General features: G+C 47.8%; 1 protein-coding gene across 2 annotated transcripts in view; it reads left to right on the top strand.

The window, feature by feature from the left end:
- RPTOR (regulatory associated protein of MTOR complex 1) overlaps positions 1-17,433 on the top strand; it is a 135,754-nt gene that overhangs the window by 111,884 nt on the left and 6,437 nt on the right. The window contains exons 26-32 of one of the 2 annotated variants that reach the window (XM_032199469.1): positions 1,227-1,341; positions 1,747-1,871; positions 3,129-3,233; positions 7,293-7,340; positions 13,849-13,955; positions 16,200-16,327; positions 16,406-16,492. In XM_032199469.1, coding sequence (XP_032055360.1) covers positions 1,227-1,341; positions 1,747-1,871; positions 3,129-3,233; positions 7,293-7,340; positions 13,849-13,955; positions 16,200-16,327; positions 16,406-16,492 — 715 coding nt within the window. The remainder of the gene's footprint in view (positions 1-1,226; positions 1,342-1,746; positions 1,872-3,128; positions 3,234-7,292; positions 7,341-13,848; positions 13,956-16,199; positions 16,328-16,405; positions 16,493-17,433) is intronic. The other variant, XM_032199470.1, reaches the window with a different exon arrangement.

Raw genomic sequence — 17,433 nt, 5'->3', positions numbered from 1 at the left:
GGTTGGGCCAGAATTCTTTTAACGTGGGAATTTACTCAAATTCCAAGTCACCCTGTGACCGAAACGACTCCTGCCTGGTGCCTCGAGGGGCGCGGGCTGGGTGGTGGCAGCAGCAAGAGCTCCCCGCATCCTCCCTGGAGGGTTCCCAGAGGGCAGAGCTGTTCGGGTGGCTCATGGTCCTCCCCTGGGACACCAGCTGAGGCAAGCGTAGTTGGAAAAGTAATTTTGCTGAATGAAGTGCTGCTCGAGGCTCAGCCTGCTGGGGGAACCTCGTTCTCCGGAGGTTTGCTGGGCTCCAGTCGGCAAAGTGGGCAGTGTAATGTCATGAAACTGCAGCACATCATAAACCAGAATAATAAGGAAATGAAACTGGAGCCCAGGAAATGGCTTGGGGGATCTTTCTGAATTCAAAAAACAGGATTGTTCATGCTTGCCTGAAGAAGTTACATTTTTTTTCTAGACAGCGTTCATATTTGGTTGCTTGACCTGAGCAACTGCGGTGCCAGCATTCATTTAAAAAAAATGAAATTCTGAAATAGTAGAAAGAATTAAGATAGACTTAGAATCCTTTAATGAAAATTAGATTAAATGGATGCATTTTGAAACTAACTAGAACTGAGTAAACGTCTCTTGAGCTTGCAGTTTTGTGTGATGAATTCATACTGTGCCAAAAATGCAGTTTCAGGGATCCCCAAACTGTTTGTGAATCAAAAACTGTTCTGAAGAGAGGAGGGTAAGGTATTTAGCTATCATTTTAATGTCTCGGTGGAAAATACATTTTTCATTTGGAAGTTAACCTAGCATCTAAAAGAACTGAAGCAAAAGATTAAATAAATAATTTGCAAGCTAAATCAAAATACTTTAAGTTGAATAAAGTGTGTTTTGTTTTATTTTTTTGGAAAAAAAAAGGGAGGGGGCAACACGAGCAAGTATTTCTTTGGACTTGGTTGGGCTTGCTCTGTTTGTTCTCTTCAGTGACCAAATTAAAGGATCCCATGATTTGTCACCACCACTTTCAGTTCGTACCTTAAGCTGGGTCACGAAATGATGTGGAGGAGGCAGTGCTGTTGGGTACCGGGAGGCTGAGAAGGCTCCTGCAGGAGGGTGGGGGGGGCCCTGGTGAGGAGCCCCCGGGAGGAGGAGGGGGCTGCTGCTGGGGGCTGAGCCTCGTCCGTCCCTGGGGATCTCCTGGGTGCTGAGCCCTGGCTGCCTCCCGTCCCCTTCAGGTATTTCCCGGCTGGACGACCAGATCTTCCTCAACAGGAACCCCGGCGTCCCCTCCGTGGTGAAGTTCCACCCCTTCACGCCCTGCATCGCGGTAGCCGACAAAGACAGCATCTGGTGAGAGCTTCTGGGGGGTTCTGGCAGAACGTGTGCACCCTGTGGTTATGTGGCACATCCAGTGTGCATGGATTTGCTCAGGGAAGGGTTGTGGTCTGTTGTTCTTTTCCCCACACCCTTCAAGGGCCAGCCTTCCCGTCTGGAGGGCAGGGAGACAGGGCTGAAGTCCTGGGGGTCGGTGGTGCAGTCGTCAGCATGGCACCGGGGCCTTGCAACTTGCCTGCAACTGGGCTTTTATTCTATTTTTGCAGAAGGTGGACCTACGTTACTAATCAAATGATGCTGAAGGAGGAAAACAAATAGAATTGCAACATGTGCACTTCTTAGTTTAGCTCCTATGAGTAGATCTCTTCTATAGCTTGCACAGAGAACCAAGAACTGACCTGATATTTTTTCTCCCCGCAGTTTTTGGGACTGGGAGAAAGGAGAAAAGCTGGACTACTTCCACAACGGGAACCCTCGGTACACCAGAATCACCGCGATGGAGTACCTGAACGGACAGGACTGCTCCTTGCTGCTCACTGCCACAGGTAGGTGATGCGTGCTCCCGTGTATGGTGGCAGAATTCAAGTCTGTGTGAGCTGTTCTGGACCTCTTGCTCTCCCCACTTTGAATGTGGCCCAACTTGGCCCTTCCCCTCCCCTGTGTCTTGCCTATGCGGTCTCAACTGAGGAGGCACTTCCAGGATCAAACGTGAAAATTGCTTCTGGCAATACTGAAATATCTGAGCCACTTAAGTAAGTGCCGCAAATGCTCTCAATTAACTGAAAAATCAAACACTTGCTGAAGCCATTTCCCATCACAGCTCTATTTGTTACGACATTTTGAGTCTCTACCTATCCCTGCAAAGTCACGGTAAGCTCCTACACAACAGCTCGGGCAATGTGCTCTTAGTTAAAAGCTGCTGCCCAGGGCTGAACGGAAATCATGCTGCAATCAATGTGTAAGAAATCAGATTTTGTTCTTGTGCTGTTTTAAGTCTAGAGCAGACAGGGCTTATTTTAAGCACTTCTCAAACAGCTTCTGTGTGAGTCTCTCTGCTCCTTGTATGTCACCCAGGGGACAAAGTTCCCTAGAATGCCCTGTTGCATCACGTAAGGTAGCATGAAGAGCTCTTTCCCATTCATTGGTCTGTAAAGCTGTGAGTAAGATACGCTTCTCTCCCAAGGAACCATTCTAAACCTGTCAGTCTAAGTGTTTTCAATAGCTTTTCAGACTTCATGCTGAAACGTACAGGTTGGGTATAATTAAGAGAGGTGGAAGAGGATTTGAGGGGGCCTTTAGGACATTTTTCTTTCAATGTATTGATTCGTAGCACAAAAGTTTCACAGGTGGGGAGCAAATTGAAAAAAACACATCATGTTCTTGAAAGATTTGCTGCTGATGGGCTGGGCTTTGATTCGGCTTCTTCTGTGGGGTTGTATTTTGTATTTAGGAGGGTATTTTTGTGGAACTTAGTACCAGTAGCAAGGAGGACAGAGAAAAGTCCTAGTTAGAATGGATTGGTCAAAGACATAGAGCAACATCTAATGTCAGGTGTTGTTTGTGGGAAGGAGAAAAGCTCTTCCAGAACAGTTCCCCGTGGAACAATCCTTTAGACTTTATGGATGTAAGATTAAAGAAAAAACAACTCTAATAAAAAGTATTAAATTCAAGTGACACTCTCGGGTTCAGAGTTTGTGTGACTCCAGTTCTGCTTCTCTTCTTCTCTGTACTGTGCGCGAGTAATTGTGAGGGTGGCATCAGCAGTGGCGTTGCATTGTGTTCTCTTTTCTGTGCTTCCCAAGATGATGGTGCCATCAGAGTATGGAAGAACTTCGCAGACCTGGAAAAGAACCCAGAGATGGTAACTGCTTGGCAGGGGCTGTCGGACATGCTGCCAACTACACGAGGTAGGTCCCCACTAAGATTTCTTGTGGGAGGTGGGGCGGAGGGGGTAAAAACGATTTGTGATGTTAGGGTGTTTTCTAGGGATGGGTAGAGTAAAATGGGTTTCTCAACCTCAGCCACCAGTAACATCCTTGTTTAACAGTCTCTGCCTTTCTGGAACAGCCTTTGGCCAAGACTTGGTGAGGAATTACTTTTCCAGTCCTCACAAAACGAACCAACAGAACTAAAAGCCCAACACAACAACCTCACATACGTGCTGAGAAACAACCAGAGCAGCCTCTTGCTGGGGAGCAAAAGGGCACAAAGTTCTTGTCCTTCACAAGCTTCACAGCGGCTGTTTTGGCCAAGTGTTCCTCTAGGCTGTTCCTAAGGAGAGAGCTGTAGAACAACGGTGGAACTGGGCACTGTCCTGCTCTGCGCTCATGGTGGTAGGAGGTTATTCCTTCCCTGTCGGTGGGACAGTGGCTCACATGCTGCCTCTTTCTTTCTGATGGGCTGCTCAGCCTTTGCACAGCTTTGCATGTCGCACCTCTGACTTCATTTAGCTCAGTTTTAGCACTTACTCTCCACTGCTCATTGTGTGTCAGGAGGTGGCAAGAGAATACGCAAGCTAAATCTGAGACATACAGGACAGCACAGTTAAACATTGACCAGCATTGAATGTTAGAAAACTTAGAAAAAGGTGTAAAAAGGGGCACTGGTGTCCAGCCGTACACAGGATGAAACCAGAAGACTAGCTTAGGTAACCCTGAAGTCTGTTTTCAAAGATGTTAAAGGAGGTGGACGTTTCATTCTCCTGAGACCCGATAATGTACTGATGCTCTAATGGTGATTCTCTGTCACTTGAATATTTTTAATCAAGGCTACAAGTTTTACTAGGTGCACTCCAGTTCAATCAGTGCTTGTGGGATTAATGCAGGAATTGCTGGGTGAGGTTCTCTGGCTTGTGCTGTGCAGGAGGTCAGATGAGATGACCATCATCATTCATTCTGACCTTAAAATCTGACAGTTCTCATTTTGGAGCCTGTGGGGCTCATCACAGGAGTCTGACACAGCTCTTTTAGCTATTCATTGGATTTTTACCAGTGCTGCCTTGTTGAGCTCCTATCTGTTGTGTTTTCCTTAATACCTCATGGTTCATCTCTGGTGTTTTAGCAAAGAGAAACTGTATTTGAGGCAATGTTAGGCTCTGTGCCTCGCTGAAGTATGTGCACAAAACTGATTAGAAGCTGCTGGAAGTTTGCAGCATGCTGTGAAAATTGCCGTGGTCAAACCCTGCTCTTTGCAGCGATGTCAGTAAAAGGAGGACGAAAACAGCGGTAACATTCCTCCTAAGGCAGAGAGGAAAGAGGAAAGCAATCAGCAGTCATCTCAGGTTGCCCTTGGTAGCGTTCCGTTGGTGTCTGTTGCTTTCTTGTCAACAGCAGTTTTCGTGAAGGACGTTGGTTAATGTTTGCCATGCCCGGGTTCAGGATCCTGCTTCCCTGGTGCTGGTGATGGACTCACCCGAAGAGCCGATGCCCGGGAACTCCCCCCGACTGCTCTTAGCTTATCACCAGCTTCTTGCTGCATCATCACTTGTGGTCAGGGAAGATGCTGACAGCTGTAGACCGAAGCTTCAGGCTAATTCCCTTTCCTGCCTTACTTTCTACGTGCACCTTCCAAAGGCACAGCGTTTGCTGATCTTACCTTACTTTCTCCAGGGCTTTAATGTAGAAGAAAGGGTTGTACCACAGCATCAATGTTTGATGTTGCAAAATAGGTTAAGAGCTGAGGCAAGAACTGATTTAGCTGTAAGAGTTGAATGGTTACACTTGCCAAAACAAGTGTGTTGAAACTTTTAAACCTGTTCTCTTTCAGTTGTTTTTTTTGCCTTTTTTTTTTCTGGTAAGGTCTTAGGAAGTCTGGGCCCTGTTTTCTTTGCCTTTCACCTTCAGAGCGATAGAATTAGGTTCAGAAGAAGAAAAGGGCAGGTTTTTTGTGGAGAGAGAAATAACTGTGCTCACTTCAAAAGAGCTATGTAGATCAAGTCCCCTTGGAAATGAGACGCTCTATTGAACAGTCATCTTTTGCTGCCAAGCCCACAGTTGTGGTCCAGCACTGGCTCATAAAACCGAGGATGCATCTTTGAAGCTGCAGAGCTCAGGAGTTTTACTGGGGCTTGTTTGCTCTCACTATTGATTTCCTTCTGTCTTCTCCCAACCTTTTCTCCCATGTTATGCTCATTTCTGAATTTAATAATCTTCTCGCAACCTGAATGCTGACTTTTCTAGGCGGTTGTCCCTCTTATAAAAGGAGGGAGAGATATACAAAGCCCAAACACATCCTCTGGAAGCTTGAAAAGCATCACTGTGTTGTCAAAGCAATGGGAAGCTGACAATAACAGACACTGAGGGGCTGCTGGGTATGGGGGAGTGATGCAAAGTGAGGTACAAAACCGAAACTCACACTCTTTGGGCCTTGCTTGTGTCAGGCAGCTCAAGGTAAGAGAAATGAGCTAATGCAGAGATGTGAGTGTGTTAACCCGTCTGCACTGCGGGGCTCACCCAGCAGCAGCTTGGCCCCAGTTCGTTGCACTTTAGTTGACCTGAGACTCAGACTCAGGGTGGGGGAGCCTTTAATTAACCATTGTCAAACTGCCGTGCGGGCACTCTTTTTATTTCTCTTTTTTTTTTTTTTTTTTCCAATATGAGATCTGTTGATTTTGATCTTAGATCTGCACTCATGATGCACCAAGAAAGTCCCTTAAAATCAGGATGTTTATGGTAGCAGTGTTACTTTTTGTCTGACGTGACAAATATGAGAGAGGGGAGGGGAGAGAAAAAGGCAAAACACGTCGTTAATCACCGTAGTGTTTCAAGCCATGATAGGTTTTGCAGAGAAGATGTCGGAAAAGCTAAGCATCTTCTATGAGCAGTGTAGGAAGAATGTAAATCTGACGTGCTCCAAAGCTGTGATTTCACAGCAGGAAGCTTTTGGAGTTCCTGTGATGGTGGGAGCTTGCAGAGCAGCACAGTAACCCACCGCCCTGTCTGCATGAGAGCTCGGTTCGGGGTTGCTCTGACTTTGTTCTCTCCAGCTGTCTCCTACAACAAGTGGTCACGCACGTGCCTCTGCAGCTTTTTTGTACTGCTTCCTTGGGACTAAGGGAAACGAGGTGTGATCCCCTGGTCATGATGGCTTTGCCCTTTGAAGCACTACAGCTCTGGAGTTTGGGCAGAGAAGTGTAACCGGCTGCTGCCCAGTTGCCAAGCGCTGCCTCTCAGCTGCTCCCTCCCCAGTTCTGTGCGTGCTGCTTGCTGAGCCGGCGTTGTTCTCCCTGCTGTGGTTCAGCAAGGGGAGCCAGAGCCTCACTCCTTGGGGGCCCAGGAGGGCTGGACACCTCCCAGGGTCTCTTCCTGAACTCCTGGGCTCCTGTGCCCTTTCCAGGGCCACCCCGATCCGTCTCCCATTCCCTGCTAGCAGCAGTGTTCTCTTACTGCCTGGGAGCTGCCAGTGGATGGGAGCTAACCCGTGTCCGTGGCTCGCTTCCCACGTAAGAGCCATTTAAATGGAGCTCTTGTAATGTGTGTGTGTGTGTGCCCTGGGTGCTGAGCAGCTCGGCTGCCCGGTGAAGGAGCCGCGGTGCAGCCGCCTGCAGCCAGGCCCTTCGCGGAGCCACTTGGTGCGTGGTGCGTGGCTCGGTTTGTGCAGATGCCATGAGCGATTTGGATTTCTGTCTGTCACTTCCTGATACATTTCACTTCAGAACAGGGACCAGATCATACAAAGGAGTCTCCTTGTTCGAGAAGAAATGTCAAATCTGTGCTGTTGTCAGGCAGCCAGAGCACTCACTGCACACACGACCAGCGCCGCTGTTGATGGCTCCCAGGAAATGCTGTGACTGAACTAATGCCTGCTCTCTGGATGGAGGCATGTGCTGCTCTTGGTGCTTCTGCTTCTCTTTTATGTCCTTTCCTTTGATTTGAGTTGCTTTCTCTAATCCTTTTTTAAGATTTATTTTTGCTCTGGCTGACCAACTTACCCTTAGCGTCAACCCCTTAATCCCTGTCTTCTCACAGGTCTGGCCCGAAGGGTTTCAATCTATCTTGACAGAAGTAAACAGGGAGGTGAGTGCTTTCTTTCCTGTTACCTATGACCAGCTGGGGTGGGAAGGAGCTCCTCGTCTGACGTCTGGTTGGTTGACTGTTGTGGGTTTTTTTGGCATTGTTTTTGAATGATTGTTGGGTCCTCGTGGTTCCTGGAAAGCTTTGCTGCTGCTCCCTCTCCCACTCCTCGCCTTGTGTATGTGTCTGTAACAGCCGGGAGCAGTGCAGGGAGGGGGCCGCTGCTCTCTAGGTGAGCTTAGCCAGCCACCGACGAGAAGGACAAAGATTGGTGTCATTCTTGGAGCTTTCTGCAGTCAGAGGAAGTCTGGGTGGGTGTCTGGGATGTAGAGATCTCAATTTCTAGGAAGATTTCAAAGCATCCCTGGACAGAGGAGTTTGACAGGTTCCAAACGTGAGCGGCCGTTAAGCTAATGGGTGCTGGGGTTATTTGTAATGCACTTCTGCTATAAATATCATCTGAAAAAGAGAAGCTTTTCAAGAATCTTTTACGAATCTTACCGAGGAGGCTTAGAAGAGTGGGCTTAGTCTTTCGGCAGGAACATGCCCAATAAATTGTACAAGTTCTGTTCTTTCACATGGAAGAAAGGCAAATGAACTTCCCCTGTAGAAGCCAGGGCTGCCCGGAGCCTGCCCCCTCCTCTGCTGCTGAGGGCTCTGGGGGAAACAGATGGCTGCTGTCAGGGCATCCTCGTGTGCCTGCACCTACAGGGATGTGGCTGTTGACGTAGCCTTCCCAGTCGTTAATATTTGCTGGCTGATAAGAGCTGAGCGTGCCTGTAGTGATGAACAGAGCAAAGGTGACTGCGGTGCTGTGCAGTTCAAAGCTCTTCAGCTCGAGGTCTGCGCAGATCTCTTACTGCTTGGAGCCTAGGATAGAAATTAGCAAAGCTGATGTGTTGCTTTCAGCATCCTGGCTCTGGGTTTCACTCAAAAATCCACCGGCCAATGGAAAGGCAAAAATTACCTCGAGTTGGCTGCAGGGAATTCCCCACTGGGTAAAGCAGGCGGCTGAGCAGCTTAAGGAAACACCAGGCACTCCTTCGTGAGATCAATGCTGCTAATGCCAAGCAAGTGCACTCTGTCCCAAGCACACAAATAACTGTGAGTCGATATAAAACGCTCATTAGCATTTTCTGACCAGGTGTTTTCCTGGTGAAATATTCAGCAAAAGGATTCCTTCTCCCTCACCAAAGGAAGTCGTAAAAACACAGCAGATTAGCCGTTTGCCTGGCAGCAGAATAAAACCAGCTGTATTCAGGTAAAGTGTACTCAGTTTGTCACTAAAGCACCAAAATCCAGCTCTCGCTGCCTAGCCTTCTGCGGGCATTTTGCTGAATGGAAGGTAAGGATCTGCCTCCGTTCGTGCATCACTGGGTGCTGCTGTGCCGCAGATCAGCGATGTGCTGCGGGAAGACCAAGGGCTTAATTCAGGTTCAGGTCGTACCAGGCCACTCGTGCAAGTCAGCACAGAAATCCCTAAAGCTCACGTGAGCACAGAGCGAAGCCTGCAGCCGGCAAGTACAGCGTCCCCAAGGCAGCTGAGCCAGCAGGAGTCTCGGGGTGCCTTCGTGTGACCCTGTGCCCGGGCTGCTTCACCTCCTGTTGCAGCAGAGCTCCTCGGGGTGTCTCAGCGGGCTGCTGACCAGAGGAGGAGGTGGTGGTGTTAGCAGGAGGGTGTGCATCTGACCCGCGTGCACTTCTATCCATCGCTGCCTCGTGGGGGCTTTTAGTTCTGATGTGTGAACAGCCATACTCTGACCTACCTCAGGAAAATTTCTACTTATGCCAAGCAGGGAAGAATAAGCACATACTTGCCAGTTCCCTGCTTGCTTCCTGCTCTCCTGGGGTTTCCGATACGAAATGAAAGACGTCAAATACCTGCTCTGCAGAAAAACAGGACCTTACCCTCTGGAGGCTCTGCTCTGCTTTGAATAATGCTGACTCTTCTGGCACTTGGTGAGCAATCCAGATGGGAGAGGCTGGAAAGGCAGCCCGAGCATTCTTAGAAATAAAAGTTAGCCTCCTGGCAGGAGGTGCCTCGGGGAGCTGCGGGGCTCCTGAGCCACGTGGGGCAGCCTGTGCCAGAGCCTCAGCAGAGGGAAGGCTCTAACCTGCAGGAGGAGCAGATCAAAATCAAACAGGGCTTATGCTGGAGAAAAGAGGGGGAGAGAGAAGGGTAAAGTGAGTCTTCCCACACCTCCCAGGGGCCGCTACCATGTCCTTTAGGAATAAGAAGTTTGGGAGAACCTCCTTAGTTCTGGTCAGATATTTTTAGAGAAATGAAATAATGGGAGAAGTTGCAGCTCCAGGGGTTTGTGTTCTTTCAGTTGACTTCCCAACATCACAGGTACTCTTTCCCCTTGCTGTGCATAGTCCTTGGCAGGAGAAGAGTGACACTTACTGAAAGGATGTAGTAGAAATTAATGAAGAGTGAGGTCACACAACCCTCCCACTGCTTCCTGGAAATTAAAACAGTGATGCGCCTCATTGCTCAACCAGGAGGGCCCGTGATTAAAAAATCATCAGTCAGAATCGGAGACGCTTTTTATTCTGTGGTCTGTGTAGGTATTTCTGATCTCGTTGAAATGCCCAGTGCAAGTTGGCCACGTTCCAGTCATGATAAAAATAAGTGCAGACACCCAGAATGCAGCTGCTTTCAACACCGCTGTTATTTATTGAAATTTATACAAGGAACTATCCCATCGAGACAAATATCTGATGCTCAGGGGGAATTCGGAGGGAACAGCAATAGAAAGTTACAGCTTCAAGAACGGTTATTGATGTGTTGCTTTGTATATCATCTCGCATCATGCAGAACTGCAAGTATTTGTGTTAAAAGACTCGACAACAACAAAAAAAATACTGTTGTGTTGTGTGTTTTTTTTTTCCCTGAATTGTGGAAGATTTGTTGCTTGCTATCTGAGAACGTAACATTCCTTACGGGAAAGTGTTAACCTTAATTAATGATGCATTAAAGGAGCTGTCTTGTTAGGGTCTCGTCCCTGCAATTCCTCAGCCTCTGGTTGTGGCTCAGCCCCACTCCCAGCCAGTGTCAGGCAGGAGCGGTGGGGTCACAGCGCTGCCTCTCTGCACTCTGTGTCTGTAAGTAGGGGGGAGCTTGGAAATAGGGCAGCAGGTAATGCACAAACCTCATGAGGTGGCTCACGAGGAGCTGAGATCGTGTTTGTGGAATATATTATTGCCCTTTTGCCACAATAAGGCTGGGAAGCATCTTACGTGACACACCTGCGAGCCAGAACACAGCAGGTGAGCTGCGGTCTCGGTTGGAGCATCCTGGAGAAGGACCTCTGTTAATTAAAAAGGAAGTGATAATTAGTAGTATGTCCCCGTTTGCTTCTCATCCCAAAATACTAGGAATTTAACGTGTAAACATGAGCCAATGCTGTATCATTTCCACCACGAAAACATTTGTCCTTACCTAGGAATAGTGCAGCTATTTCTGTTTCGGTTCACACTGCGTGTGGCAGCTTGGAATTTAACATCTCTCCCCGTTACACGCTTCCGAACAGCATAAGGGAGTATACGAAGGCTTTTGTTCTTTCCAGACATTCAATTCCAGTTCAGCGTTTCACCCAGCTACGTGACGGGGCAGCCTCGGAGGCTCTCGCATCCCCGGGCTGCAGCCGTGGCCCCGCAGTCCCCGCAGCTCCGGCACGCGCGCGACCTCTGCAGACAGAGCCCAGCAGGATGGGGGCTGCGGGAGAGCTGCTCCCTTCCCACCCTGAGGAAGCCAGGAGCCCTCCCTGCCTGTGCCTTCATGCAAATACCCCGGTATTTCTGTTGCTTGGGGCAATGTGAGCACCCTGTAAGCTGAGGAGAAGCAAGGGTGGTATTTTCTTCAGAGAATAAGGCTGGCAAGAGGAAGATAAAATTGCTTGGTACAGGATGAGCGAAGTGCTCAGGGAGCACTCGCCTCTCCCCGAGCAGAGGTTAGGGTTACACAGGCTCGGGATGTTGTGTAAGGGAGGCAGGAGCTGCGTTGTCTCCACGCCAGCCCCCCCAGCCCCACCACGCACCCATGTGAAGTTTTGGAGCCGGCACGGAGAGAGCTGCCCTGTGTGCATCGCCCCCTCCTCTCCTTCCCTCAGTTCCTCTTTCAGGGGTAAACCCTTGTCCTTTGCACCCAGTGATCTCTCATGGGAGCTCTCTGTACTGCTTTTACATCAACTGAGACCGCTCTGGGGCTTCTTCCCCACTGAAATATTTTCAGTGATCGCATTCCCTGCAGGTGCACCAAGGGAAGCTTGGACAGCGGCAGCACAAAAGCTGCCACCCCTGGCTCTGAACTCACCGTCTCTGTCCCCAGGCACAGGATGCTGGGACCTCAGCGGGTCAGGGGCTGCTGGCACCCATCAGACTGAAGGAAATCGTTGTCTTCAAAGCGGGGAACGTAACTGGAAAATTGGGAACTTTAAAACTGCCTAAGAGCACGTTGCTTACTTAACTCCATCAGCGATGGTAATGGTGGTATCTATCTCAGCCTGCCAGGTTTATCTTGTCGCATGGGCCATAAACAAGATGACAAATGAAAACACTTCAGTGATGTTTATCATCTAAATCACTGCCTGCTTGTTTGCCTCAGCTCTCGAGCAGCCCTCTCTCCTGCCAGGCAATCTGAAGTAACAATCAATTGGGCTCGCAAGATAAAGGTACAAGCGCCCAGCTTAGCTGGGAGTCCTGAATTTCCTTCAGTAAGATGAAAGACCGTCAATAAACGTCAGTAATCTTCTCAATGGTATGCAGCGAGATCAGGAAACGGCTTGAATGTGATGCTAAGGAAGGGGATGGGCAAAACATTTTATTTGGGTCTGTACAAAACAAGGTCATTTCATCATCTTTGGGGAAAAAACTCAGAGTTCGTGACTTGCTTCTGTTGTTTCCACCTGTAAAGGTGCTTGGTCTCGTAAAAAGTGTCCTTATGGTCCTTAACTGGCAAAAAGCATGTTGTAGTGTGTTTTAGCGTCCTGCTAGGGCTAATTCCTAGGAGTGAATTGTGGCACGATCATTGATCATGCTTATCTTATCCCTTTTGGACAAGCCAGGTGTGCACTTGTCTTTGGAGTATGTGCAGAGGGGAGTAGAGGAATCCCCCTGAAGGCAACCAGGGGAGGCTCAGGGCAGGAGCCCCCAGTCCTAACGCGTTGTGCAGGGCTCTGGCTTGTGTTGTGTGTGGCTGTCGAGCACTTCTCTCAGCAGCAGTCCCAGCTGGGCACATACAGGACAGCGAGCTGCTGCTGGAGAGGAAACGAGGTGCTGCTTCTGGCAAAGGGAGAGCCCTGCCCGAGCAAAGGCAAGCAGGCAAAAACTGGAGTTCTCATCAGGTTCACTCATGTCGTGCTTATTTTTTTTGTTGTTGTTTCTTTCTGTTTGTTTTTTACCTATGAATAAAAGTCTCTGTGGAAGACCCCTAGATTTGGGGTCGGTCAGCCTTTGCAGTATGAACAGCAACAGGTAGCTGGTGTACAGCTCTCTGCTCCAAGCAAAACATTTACGTGCTGGGGAGGCAGCACACAGGGGCTACAAATGTTCTTCTAATTAAAGATACAAAAATTGTACCTTGGAGATTTCCCACCACTGAATCAGGGGTTTGACTGCCAGTTACTTCCCTGGCCCAAATCTCTCTTCTGTTCTGCTGGCTGTGTGCTCCGTGCTCAGGTGAGGGAGCTCGCGCTGTAGCTTTTGGTCAGTTTATTCCCCCAGCTGGGAAAGGAGGTGAAATACACTTTTCTCTGGAAATTGCCATGCCAGGGAAGTTCACCTCATGCAGTCTACCAGCCTGTCTGCAAGCAGATGCCGATGTCAGGTGTTTGGGGGATAGAAAATCCATCCATGCTGCAAGAGAATTACAAGGGGACTTTTTGGTAAACTTCAATGAGCAATCAGTTTAGGCCCTTAAAGATGAGGATCAAAAGCTCTAATAAATGTATTTTACTCAGTATAATTGCAGAATGTTCCCTCCTTATTTGTCAGTATAGCAAATGAGTTTTTACTCCTACCAAGCTGTTTAATTCAGTGCCTTGCAGCAATGATGTTGCTGTTCCTTGTTTAGAAACGGGCAGATTTCTATTAGAATGAGGAATCGTGGCAATCCAGAGACTCTCACCTCTCACAATGTCACCAGTTCAGTCCTCGTTTAGTCTGGTATCCTGGAAGGTGGTGGATAACTTCCTCAGACTCCCTTAGAAGACCCCAACAGCTTCCCAAAGTCCCCAGAGGGCTGTATCCCCCTGCCCGTGGAGGCCATCTGCTCCTAGGCTTTTCTGAGCATTTAAGCTAGCAAAGAGGTAAAAGACATATTTTGGACTGAAATCCATGACCAGCTGATTTAATCCTATTTGGAGGATGTATGGATGTGTGTGTATGCAATTGTAAATTTTCTCTAATGACGATAGGTTTCACGGCCTCATGCTACAGAAACTGGTGTTGTAATTAGCGCCTGTGCTGACGAGGAGAGTGATTTGCACACCCTGCCTGTGTTTTCTCCTAGGAGCAGGAATGGTGGTCGACTGGGAACAAGAAACCGGGCTCCTCATGACCTCGGGAGACGTGAGGATAATCCGGATCTGGGACACAGATCGGGAAATGAAAGTGCAGGTAACATTTGCGTGTTTGTCCCACTAACCTTTTCTCTCCCAGAGCATCCCACACACCGAGCTAGCTCCCTGTGCACTGCCAAAGCGTCTGAGACTTGTCTGTGAAGAGCTGACATGGTTCTGGATCCGCTGCTTCCCTGCTTCAGAGTCACGTTACAAGACAAATAAAACTGAGCACATGCTTAGGAAGTGTGTCAGGTCTGGAAGCTGCTGCTGTTGCTCTGGATGGCGAGCGGTAACGTCTGGGAAAGGGGAGGCCTCTGAAATCCAGAGGCAGTCACCAGGATGCAGACAGGATTTCCTATGAGCATACAGGTGAAAGAGCACAAAAATCCTTCAGGAGACTTCGCAGTGAGCTGGCTGGGTGGCAGAGCACTCGGACCATCCAAGCGTTTGTGTCAATTATAAGCAAGTAAAAGGTTCTGAGGAATTACAAGGAGGAGCAGCTGGTCTGTGAGAATGAAGTCACCATGCTGGGGACAAAAAGAGAAGACTAGTTTTCAAAGCTGCTAGAAATTAATTACCCGTGGATGAACATTAATTATGACACTTTGACCCTGCAATGCCGGATAATTAAGTCTATGTTAATCTTAATTACATTCACATACTGTTTTTTTTTTCTATGTAAATCAGGGAACATCAAAATTCAGGAGGTGAAAATCTTTTAAATGACGAGGATTAATGATTGTATTGAAAGTATCTGAAAACACGTTGTTTCTTTTTTAATTACAAAGATTGGTTGTGTTGAAATTCAAGTGATTGAAACTTCCTGACTCAGTAACACCGGGAAACTGAAATTCAGCACAAAGAGCAGCAGAGCTGTGTAATCCAAGCTAATAAAGGTGCCTTCCCACTCTTTGAACTGCAAAAAAGTGAACCTCTGGAAGCACTTTGGATGTAGCTGAAGAAGAAAGTACTTCATTTTCACTTCTGCTGCTTGTTTCTGCTTCAAAGACACGATCTGCTTTTAGGCAGTTAGAATAGCTGTCTGAAAACAGCCCCTGAAGTTTGGTGCCTCCAGCCAACAGCTTCTTCACTCAGCCCAGGCTGTGAATAGCAACTAGGAAAGGTGAATTTGCACAGAAGCAAAAATAGGATTGAAGTGTGAAATTAGCTAATGCAGTTCTAACGTGTCTCCTGATTGTCATTCTACTTTGGCAATATTACTTAGTTTATACCTATTTCAATTGATTTTTTTTTCTTTATACCCTTCATAGACATAATTCCAAGTAATTCTTTTGTTTATGGCAAGTAGAAAGGGGGAAAGCAGCAGCATCAGAATAAGAGTGTGCAACATGTTCCTAGCACAGCTGCCCATGCAAGCTCCAGTCTTCCTTTTCCATGTTTGTTTTAATGCACACAGTGCCTGGCATCTAATGAGATAACCTGAATCTTCCTGTCACGTGGTCCTAAAGCAAGGATTGATAAGTGGCACAGCACCGGCCGGCTTTATCTTGCGTAAAAGATTTTGTGGCCCCACGTTGTAGTTGGGCAGCTCATTGTGTTGTAAGGCTCTGACGTTGTTCAGGAGCACCAGAGCTGCTGCAGCAGCACTCGCTGCCTTGCTGGGAGGGCAGGGAGGTCACACTCAGCCAGTCCTGCTGTCCCCTGCTCAGCTTGGCCCATTGCAGCAAACACCGGGGTGCTGCAGAGGTGCAGTGATGATCCTAATGGTGAAAGGAGGAAGAGAGCTAAGTGCTAAAAAAAAATAAAAAAAATAAAACCTTATTAGATCTGGGTTTATTGCCATTCCAATGGCATTCAAAACTTATAGCCAAAAAAGATGGTTTATGGAGAAATAACTCCTCTGGCCATTTACTTTAACTAATTAGATATTTTTAGAAGAGGATAACATTAACTTTTCCTTCCCAAAACAGACCTTGCCTTGGTTTTGGTTTATAAACCAGAGCCACAAGCTGGTTTTGCTGGAATTCTCTCTCTGGGCTCTGTGGGACGAGTTGTGGGCTGCGTGGCTCTGACACAGGACAGCAGCAGTGACGGTCATCCTCAGGGCCACCACTCCTTCACTTCTGGTCATGTCCAGAGAGCCTGGAGAAAAGCTTTGCACCAGTGCAGATCAGGGTTTACCCCTGGTTTAGTTTTGGACTGATGTACAGAATGCTGAATGGGAGAGGAGGAGGGCGCAGGGAGCCTCTGGCTCCTTGACTCTAGCACCTTTTCTTTGGGGTTGCAGACTTGAAGAGACATCATGGTCTCAACTGGGCTTTTTTTGCTTTCTCCTTAGGACATCCCCACCGGAGCGGACAGCTGTGTGACCAGCCTTTCGTGTGATTCTCATCGTTCGCTCATCGTGGCGGGGCTGGGTGATGGCTCCATCCGCGTGTTTGACAGGAGGATGGCTCTGAGTGAATGGTAACTACCCGGCTTCAGTGGGATCCTCACATTTCCTCCACCTTCCCTTCACGTTTCTCCTCTCTGCTTGTTCCCCAGCCGTGTCATGACCTACCGAGAGCACACAGCCTGGGTGGTGAAGGCATACCTGCAGAAACATCCTGAAGGCAACATAATGAGTGTCAGGTAAAAGAGCTTTTACTCTTTGAGCTGTTTTCTCTTAAACACGGCTTGCTTTTCAGTTTAAAACCCACCTCTGGTATTTCAGAAGGTAAGAGCGTAAAGCTTTTTAGGTTGACATTTACTTCAGTAATTAACTCCTGCTCAAACGTGGTAGAGAGAAGGCAAAAAAAAAAAAAGTGAAGCTTTCCTTGGAAGCCTGTTGGTTAGGTCTGGGAGTAAACAAGAAGGTATCTGTGCTGAAATCACTATCACGAGGCATGTGAGGGAGGAATCAAGTGAACCAGAAACCTAAGCTAGATATAGCATATCTTATGGTTGTTCTTCTTGATTGCCAGCATCTTTCTGGGGTCATTTGAGATAGAACACGAGAAGGAAGGAGGTTTATGTTGCATCTGTTGGGCATATTGCTGTGCAGGATTACTTTGCTGTTTAGCAATTTTCTACACATAAATCCATTTCTGCTGCCTGGTAAATACTGCATAGAGAGCAGCATATACTTATTTGGCCATTAAAGAACAGCAGAATATAATTTATTGTCACAAAACCGCTGTTTGCACACAGAGAGGCCCTTTTTCTTGATTACAAAATGAAAACAAAACAGTTTTCTAGGGTGCAGAACATTCCTGGAGTGGGGGATGGGCCAGCAAAAAATTATTAAGATTTTCAGAAAGGGGCTTAAGTGATGCCGCTGACAGATTTGTCAAGCTCACATATTAGAGTTTTTAATCTTCCTTTCTGTAATCTCTTTCAACAATCCCAGGGGTCAGGCTTGTATACTTGGCCAGCCTGTATCTGAAGGCTCATTTATTCCCTCTCCTCAGTGCCCTCATGAGCAAATGATGCTTTTTCTCAGGATTGAAAAAGTCTGAGAAAACGGTTATACCTCAAAAGGCAGGTGTGGTCCTGTCCCAAAGGAACTGTGTTTAAGACGAACCACACCACTC

This window comes from Aythya fuligula, chromosome 18 (assembly GCF_009819795.1).
Source record: "Aythya fuligula isolate bAytFul2 chromosome 18, bAytFul2.pri, whole genome shotgun sequence".
Taxonomy (NCBI): domain Eukaryota; kingdom Metazoa; phylum Chordata; class Aves; order Anseriformes; family Anatidae; genus Aythya; species Aythya fuligula.
Note: the sequence above shows the minus strand (reverse complement) of the source record. Positions and strands in the feature narration are given on the sequence as shown.